General features: G+C 47.4%; 1 protein-coding gene across 2 annotated transcripts in view; it reads left to right on the top strand.

Annotated features, from left to right (window-relative positions):
* The first annotated feature begins 2,828 nt into the window (after window positions 1-2,828).
* LOC110298854 overlaps window positions 2,829-8,446 on the top strand; it is a 31,741-nt gene continuing 26,123 nt past the window's right edge. Inside the window, exons 1-2 of one of the 2 annotated variants that reach the window (XR_003837112.1) lie at window positions 2,829-3,131; window positions 3,626-3,727. Coding sequence is in view for 1 of the 2 variants with exons in the window: in XM_021168378.2 (XP_021024037.1) it covers window positions 3,724-3,727; window positions 4,553-4,602 (54 nt within the window). In the remaining variant the exon portion in view is untranslated. Of the gene's footprint in view, window positions 3,132-3,573; window positions 3,728-4,552; window positions 4,603-8,446 lie in introns of those variants that run through there. The other variant, XM_021168378.2, reaches the window with a different exon arrangement.

The following is an 8,446-nucleotide window of genomic DNA, read 5'->3' as shown; positions in this document are numbered from 1 at the left end:
CTCCTTCCAACACCAGCAGCCGACTATGGTTTCAACTCAAAGAAAACTCTGCACTCTGTCTTGCTTCGAAGCATTTGGCACCTGGCCTCTCTTCTCCCTATAACTTACACAAACTCATCTTTTCCACTGCTTTCTTCTCCATTAAGAAAAAATTGCTCTGTGAGCACCACGACTTCCCCACTCACAGCGATTACGCCCTCCAGACCCCAATTTCCTTCCATTCAGAAATGTCCTAATATCTAACCCGTCCAAAAATGTAATCGCCCTCTCCTGTTCTGCCCAGCATGTCTTGGCTCTTGCCCTCCGCAGAGACACCTCACCACAGCTTCAGTAACTCCCCAGTTCTAGATGCGCTCAGGTGACTCTGCCGATATACTCTCTTCAACATATTAGAACCTGCCCGCCCAACTTTTTTTTAAAACATCATAGAGAATCCCCTTCCCTTTTGCCCACTTCTTCCACCCACCACAGCTTCTAGCACCTCCTTCACGTAGGAAAATCCCCTCTGCAGGCCCCATAGACTTCTCTGGAACAACCCTAGCCCTTCCCCATAACAATTTCACCTGTGCAGAAACTTAGCCCCCACCATCTCAAAAAAAAAAAAAAAAGGCGGGGGGAGAAAGCTACAAACTACAACTCTCGGGATAACTCATTGCTGTGCATTCATTTCTGTCTTCTATACAATCTCACCATAGCGCCTCTTCCTCTCTGTTTCCTTTACCTGTTCTAACCTCTTCCCTTGACTTCTTTCCCAAATCCCCCTGTAGGAAAGTCTGGAAGCTCTGAGGATGAGAGGCAGCAACCAGCAACCCTGGGTCCTGGTACAGGGTGACCTTGGCCTCCCAGTTTCCTCTCCCTGGCTCCACCGCCCCCACCAGCTGGCCCTGGACTGGGTCTGCTCCCAGGAGGGGATGTAGAGAAAGGTTTTCTATGGGGGGGGGGTGTCTCCATGGCAACGGGGCCTAGTGCCCCACACGTGTGCTCCTGCCTTCTCTCTCTCTCTCATTCTCTCTCTCTCTCTCTCTCTCTCTCTCTCTCTCTCTGCCCTCCCCCCCCCTTTCTGGGCTCATTCCAGCTGTCCATTTTCCAGGCTGGCCCCTGACCCGGACTGAGTTTCTCTCTTGCCTCTGTACATGCCTTTGCCCCTCACCAGTACCACAGCAGCTACCTCCACTAGCTTAACAAATTGCTTCTTCCACAGACGTGAGCTCTGGTCCTGAGATGTACCTCTTTCCCATGCCTAGTGGGCCCAACAACCTGGAATTGAAGGAAAAGGGACCAGGAGGGACTTTCTTCATCAATAAAGATTTTTAAGAGCTTTTCATTTTTGTCAATTTGAGAGGCAATCTGTTTTGCTTTGGAGACTCTTCATTGAGTCCATCTGCAAAGGAGAAAGGAATAGGGGACCCCCCCCCAATTCTAAAGCTTCTGGATAGAAGAAGGGATCACAGTCCTTCATCTGAGAGACTAGCTTTTCTCAGAATCAGGGGGATCCACAAAACCTTAATTCTACACCCACCCACCTCCGATTAATAAAAAGATCTCTCACCTCAGTTGACGATAGGTCAACTCTCCGATGCACTGGGGAGGGACGTCCAGCCCCTGTTGCCAGCACCCCCCCAGAAACACCTCTGGGCTCCCAATTCTTGCTGCTTCCCCCTCCCCCAACAGCAAGGGACCCAGGCGTCCGACCTGGTTGAGAGGGGATGGAGATGAGGAGGCGTATGAGGAATGGGGGTGTAGAGTGTGGGGGAGGGGAGCCGGGGGTAGCTCGGAGCTTGGGCGGTCAGGATATGAGGGTCGGGATTTTAAAAAAAAAAAAAAAAAAAAGGTGAGGAGACAATTTGGTTTTCGTGTCGCTGGGTAAAGTGCGGAGCTGGAAGAGAGAAGGAGGGAGGAGGGAGGGAGGGGGAGGGGAGCTGCTGAGGGATGGGGGAGCCTCCGAGAGGAGAGGGATTGGGGGGAAGGGAAGTGGTTGGGGAGCAGGGTCTGAGTGGCAGAAGGAAGCTGAGGAAGAAGAGAAACAGATCCAGAGAGGGAGGGAGATGGAGAGAGACAAGGAGAATCGGAAAGACAGAGAGATCCAGAGACTGAGAACAGAGGTGGGGGAGGGAAGGATTTGGGGGAGACAGTGACTGGTAGCAGAAGGAAGTTGAGGAGACACACACAGAGAGAAATATCCAGAGAGAGAAGGGGACAGAAGCAGTAAGAGATGCAAAGAGAGAACAGCAAGAGATGAGGGAGAAATAGAAGGGTAGGGGGAAGCCGGGGGAAGGTTGGGGGGGGGGGGGGAGAGGAAGAGGGATGGGGTCTGGGCAACGGAAGGGAACAGGAGTAAGAGATAAGGGAGAGAAAAGGGAGGAGAGACAGATGGGAAGAGAGAGACTGAGAGGATGGGAAGAGGGAAAGAAATAGAGGAAGGGGTGATGAAGAAATTGGGGATGGGGCAAGGGAGAGAGGAGAGAGAGAGAGAGAGAGAGAGAGAGAGAGAGAGAGAGAGAGAGAGAGGTTGATTGTGGGAAAGGGGACCATTTCAGGTGCACTGAGGAAGTCAGAGATAGAGGACACCTCTGCTCCCTCTCACCCGCACCCCTATCCCCTTGATCCCTACCCCCAACCCCATTTCAAAGCCACCACCCCCACCCCCACTAGCCTCCATTTCTTCAGCATGGCTTGCCGCCGCCACCGCCTCTTCCTGTTGTCATAGCAACAGGATCCAGGCGCCCAGCCAAGGTTGGCAGCGGCGGCCGGAAATAAGGGGAGGGCCTTTTTAAAAAGACCCCAGGAATGCCCTGCCCACCTCCCCCCCCAAAAAAAAAATCAAGGAAAAGCTCAGCTTCTCAGGTCTTTTCTCCTCTTTTCTCAAGTAGCGGGGCCAAAGATTGCTTCCAAATGAACCATCATTCATTTACAAGCACAGCAAGCATTTTGAGTTTTACCAACAATTTTCTTTTTCTTGGTATCCTCTGCTTCCCCGTAGCTTAACCCTGACGGAAAAGGAGGATGTCGTTCGGTTCTCATCAAGACAAGAATCGGGCTGGGGAACAAAGAGGATAGATAAACGCATTCAGGACTGGGCTGGAGAACTAGGCAACAGTTGTGAACATAGCTGTCACTTCTAAAACTAACCAGTGAGTATGGGATGGGCCAATTTCAGGTAGGAAAAAAAAAAAAAAAAAAACAGACGATTTTAACTTTGTTCTTGGTCTGAGTTTCAGGAATGTCTCCTGGCTTCTGGGTGACCTTGTACCAAACATTTCCTGTCCTTCTAAACTCAGCCATTCTGGGGACCAGAGTTACCTTGAGACAAAATGATAACAGCCTGGAAAGTCCCCTCACTTTTTTTAAAGGACGATGTAAATTGAGCCAGGAGTAGTGGTGCACATTTTTGATCCCAGGGAGGTAGAGATAGGAGCATCAGAGTTCAAGGTTGTCCTTGGTTACATAGGGAGTTTGAGGTCAGCCTGAGCTACGTGGGCATGGGGGTGGGGGTGGGGTGGGGGGGAAATGACACCATAAAAAAAAATCTTAAGAACTAGCCAAGGTTTGTCTTTGTCTTGGGCTAGACAGCCCACAAACCACTTTATCTCAGGAAATTTTTACAAAATATCTGTGAAATGGGCAGGCTGAGACTCTGAGATGTGAAGCCATTCACCCAAGATCACCCAGGGGATACAAGGCGGAGCTCAGTTGAAGCAGCTTTATTGTGGAGAAAGACCAGCAATGGGTGAGTTTCAGAGACTTTTTTTTAATGAGTGTGTGTGTGTGTGAGAGAGAGAGAGAGAGAGAGAGAGAGAGAGAGAGAGAGAGAGAGAGAGGAAGTATTCATGCCACCACGGCAAGCACCTGAAGGTCACAAGACAACTTGCAAGAGTTGGTTCTCTCCTGCCATATGGGTCCTGCAGACAAACCTCAGGTCACCAAGCTTGCATGGCAAATGCTTATATGGGCCAAGCTATCTCGCTGACTCTGAGAATCATTCAAACATACCTCTACCAGGCAGTTCTCTGTCCTGGGAGTTAACAGAGGACAGCCTAGGTTCCTCTCTACATCATTGGCTGGATATATTTTCTATTTCTTTGTACCTAGTTTCTCAAAAATTCGACTAGTCTCTTTCTTTTTTCCCTCCTTGTTTGTTTGTTTTGTTGTTTCTCTTTATTTTATTTTATTTTATTTTATTTTATTTTATTTTATTTTATTTGGGTCAGCATCTCAGTTTGTAGCCCAGGATGACCCGGGACTCATTCTATAGCCCAGACTGGGCAATCTTCCTGTCTCAGTTTGGACAGGTTTGTATCAGGACTCCGGATTTTTTCATGAGAACTGCTTTATCTCAGTTCATTTCATCCCCACCATGCCCCTGAGGGGCTGGATTATGAGAAACATCCTAACCCCTCTGGCTTAGAAGCAAATAAAAACAACTCTTAAGGGTTAGGAAGGGGGCCTGGAATCCACTTGTCGGCTCTGGGTGTGTTCATCATCTTTTCCCAGGGAGAGGAATATAACAGACTCCACCATGACAACCAATATAAACTGAACTTTTACTTTACAGACTCGGCACCTTGTAAGCAGCATTCTGTCTTTGAGAGAAGCAGTTTAGAGGTTAGCCCTGTACTGTTTTAATTACTTATTTCTCTGCTTGTTGTATATATGTATGGACACATCTTTGCATATGTGTACAGATGTGTGTGTGTATGTGTGTGTCTGTAGAATGGAAGTCAGCGATGGATGTCTTCTTCATGCTCTCCACCTTATATTTTGAGACAGGGTCTCTCACTGAGACTGGGGAGTCTGTTAGACTGGCCAGCCAGCAGAACTCAGGCATGTCCCTGCTCCTCTTCCCTACTACTGAGATTGTAGGCTCTGCCACACTCAGATGCTGCCATAGGTGCTGGGAATTTAAACTCAGATCTCCATGCCTTTGCTGCAAGCCTCTCACTGGCTGAGCACCTGTACAACTTCTAGGTAATTGTTTTTATTTTAAAGACAGGTTCTCTTGTGCCCCAGGCTGGCCAGGAATTCACTATGCAGTCAGAGATGACCTTAAACGTCTGATCTTCTTGTCTCTATCTCCTGAACTTCGGGATTATGGGTGTACAATACTATACTTACTTTTTTGTTGTTGTTGTTGTTTTCGAGACAGGGTTTCTCTGTGTAGCCCTGGCTGTCTTGGAACTCACTCTGTAGACCAGGCTGGCCTCGAACTCAGAAATCCACCTGCCTCTGCCTCCAGAGTGCTGGAATTAAAGGCATGCGCCACCATACCCGGCACCATACTTAGTTTTAAATTGCTTAATTCATTTCATTGTATTTGTTTTTCTGTGCAATTATAGGGAATAGGAGGAGTATGCATGCCATGATATTTATGTGCATGCCAGAGGACAGTCAGTGAGAACTGGTTCTCTACAGTATAGATCCCAGAAAGGGAACTCATCACATCCGGCCTGGTGCAAGCACCTTTTACCCAATGAGCTATTGGGGGCGGGGGTGTCTCATTATGTAGACTAGATTGGCTTTAAACTTCTATCAGTTTCCCTTCCTGAGCCTCTCAAGTGCTGGGGTTTCAGGCGTGCATCACCATGTCTGGTTTAGCTCTCATTTTATCGACATAAAAACTGGTTCGAGGCCAGCCTGGTCTACAGAGTGAGTTCCAGGACAGCCAGGACTACACAGAGAAACCCTGTCTCGAAAAACCAAAAAAAAAAAAGAAAAAAAAAAAAAACTGAAGGTGAGAAAGAGAAGCAGGACACATAGCTAGGAATCGACGTCAGCTGACGTCAACACTGGGTATCGATCGCATAGTGAAGTCACGCCAGGGTTTCCCAGCCTTGCTGTGACTGACATCCACACCAGGTGTGGCTTTCTTGAGGGATGTATTTCACATTGTGGGAGACTGAGCAGCAACCCTGGCTGGCAACCTCTCTCTCACTCTGGTACCCAGAGTCTTCCTTCAGACACGGCCCAGAGTCCCTTTCAAGATAAAAATCAGCCACAGTTGAGAAGTAGCAACATAAAATAGCCACTGGAGGTAGGGGATGCCAGCTTTATTTTTATTTTAAATTAAAATCAATTTCCTAAATAACTCAACATTGGTAGTAACTATTTCTTAGAGTTAAAAAGAACTAAATAGTACATGAGGGGTTTTAAGAAAAACAGTTTGCCAATTCTACCCCAAGTCCTGTTCCTTATGAGGAGGAGCTGCTAGTGGGGATTTTGTTGTTGTTGTTGTTGTTGTTTTACAGTTAGACAGTTTATTTTATACACATGAGTGTTTGACTTGCATCTATGTATGCACACCTCATATGTGCCTGGTGCTGGACCAGGTCAGAAGAGGGAGTCTGACCTTTGGGATTTGAGTTACAGATGTTTGTGAGTCACTGTTTGGAGGCTGCGAGTTGAACCTAGAAGCAACAATCACTTTAAACCCCGAGCCATTTCTCCAACGCCACCGTTTGTGTGTGTGTGTGTGTGTGTGTGTGTGCACGTGTGTGTGTGCACGTGTGTGTGTGCACGTGTGTGTGTGCACGTGTGTGTGTGCACATGCCAGTGCAAGTGTGAACAACAAAAAAGGGTGTGGGTGTTATCTATCACTTTCTGTCTGTTCCTTCGAGGCAGAGTCTCTCCCCGTGCCTGGACTATGGCTTATGTTTTCTCTGGAAGCAAAGCTTTGAGAGCTCCTCCAGTCTGAGATTACAGACATTTCAGGACACCCACCTTGTTGAGTAAGAGCTGGGGCATAGCTGTGATGGTTAGAATTGTGCAGCAAGCGCTCTTGAAAGCACAGGACTGACATCTTCTCCTGGGGCCTGGGGCCGTAGCCCTCACCTTCCCTCCCAGCCCTCAGAAGGCAGAGGAAAGAAGGATCTGGATGTGAGAAATCCAGGCCAGCCAGGACTACATAGTGAGACCCTGTCTCAAAAGGAAATTATTTTCTGATTTTTCTTTATCCTGGCATTTCTAAGGAATAATTATCTTTCGGTGTGTCTACACGATGCATTACCTATAGGTTTTTGTTTCTCTCATAGATAATGATTTTACTCATGAGGAACTCACCTTTTTCTCCCTTCCTTCACATATAAATATTTTTACAATGCTGGTTAATTTTTATATGTTAAATGATATGTAATTAAAACATTTGTTATTCTAGTGACTAAAGACAACAGATTTCATATTTATTATTTATCTATTTTCATTTCTTTATGTATTTACTGATTTACAGAAGCTGGTTTTGTTTGTTTTGGTTTTTTATTATATATACATTTTTTTTAAAGATTTATTTATTTATTACATGTAAGTACACTGTAGCTGTCTTCAGACACACCAGAAGAGGGAGTCAGATCTTGTTCAGGATGGTTGTGAGCCACCATGTGGTTGCTGGGATTTGAACTAAGGACCTTTGGAAGAGCAGTTGGGTGCTCTTACCTGCTGAGCCATCTCACCAGCCCATATATACATTTTTTTTTTAAATTCACTTTATATCCTGCTCATTGCCACCCTCCTGGTCACCCCCTCCCACAATCCTTCCTCTCATCCCCCTTCCCTTCTCCTCTGAGCAGGTGAGACACCCCTGAGTATCCCACCACTCTGGCACATCAAGTCTCTGCAAGACTAGGTGCATCCTCTCCCACTGAGGCCAGACAAGGCAGCCCAGCTAGAAGAACACATCCCACAGACAGGCAACAGCCCACACTCCAGTTGTTCAGGACACATACATATGAAGACCAAGCTGCACAAGTGCTACATATGTGAGGCGAGGCCTAGGTCCAGCCTGTGTATGCTCTCTGGTTGCTCTTTCAGTCTCCGAATGCTTCAACAGCCCAGGTTAGTTGATGCTGCTGGTCTTCCTGTAGAGTTCCTATCCCCTTCAGGGCCCAGAATCCTTCCTCCTAGTCTTTCATAGGATTCCCCAAGCTCCATCCACTGTTTGGTTGTGGGTGTCTGAATCAGTCTGAGTCAGATGCTGGGTGGAGGCTCTCAGAGGACAAAATGCTCCTATCTGCAAGTATAACGGATATCATTAGTAGCGTTGAGGGTTGGTGCTTGACCAAGAGATGGCTCTCAAGCTGGGCTGGTTATTGGTTGGCCATTCGCTTAGTCTCTGCTCTATCTCCCATCCTTGCATTTCTTATAGACAAGATAAATTTGGTGGGGTTCCTATCTGGTTACAGGAAGTGGTCTCTTCCGATTCCATAGCCCTAATTCTGTAGGAGTCACAGCTAAGGTCACCTCCATTGAATCTTGGGGGCCTCCCTTATCCTAGGCCTCTGTCATATCCTGGAGATGTCCCTCACCTTCCCACCCCATCAGTTGTAGATTTCCATTCATTCTCATGGCCATCTGGCCATCTCTCCTATCCTCTTCATGCCTGATCCTAAACCCTCCATCCCCATCCATCTCCATCCCCATCCCCATCCATCCCCATCCATCTCCATCTCCATCCCCACCC

Source organism: Mus caroli, chromosome 7 (genome assembly GCF_900094665.2).
Source record: "Mus caroli chromosome 7, CAROLI_EIJ_v1.1, whole genome shotgun sequence".
Classification (NCBI taxonomy): Eukaryota; Metazoa; Chordata; class Mammalia; order Rodentia; family Muridae; genus Mus; species Mus caroli.
Note: the sequence above shows the minus strand (reverse complement) of the source record. Positions and strands in the feature narration are given on the sequence as shown.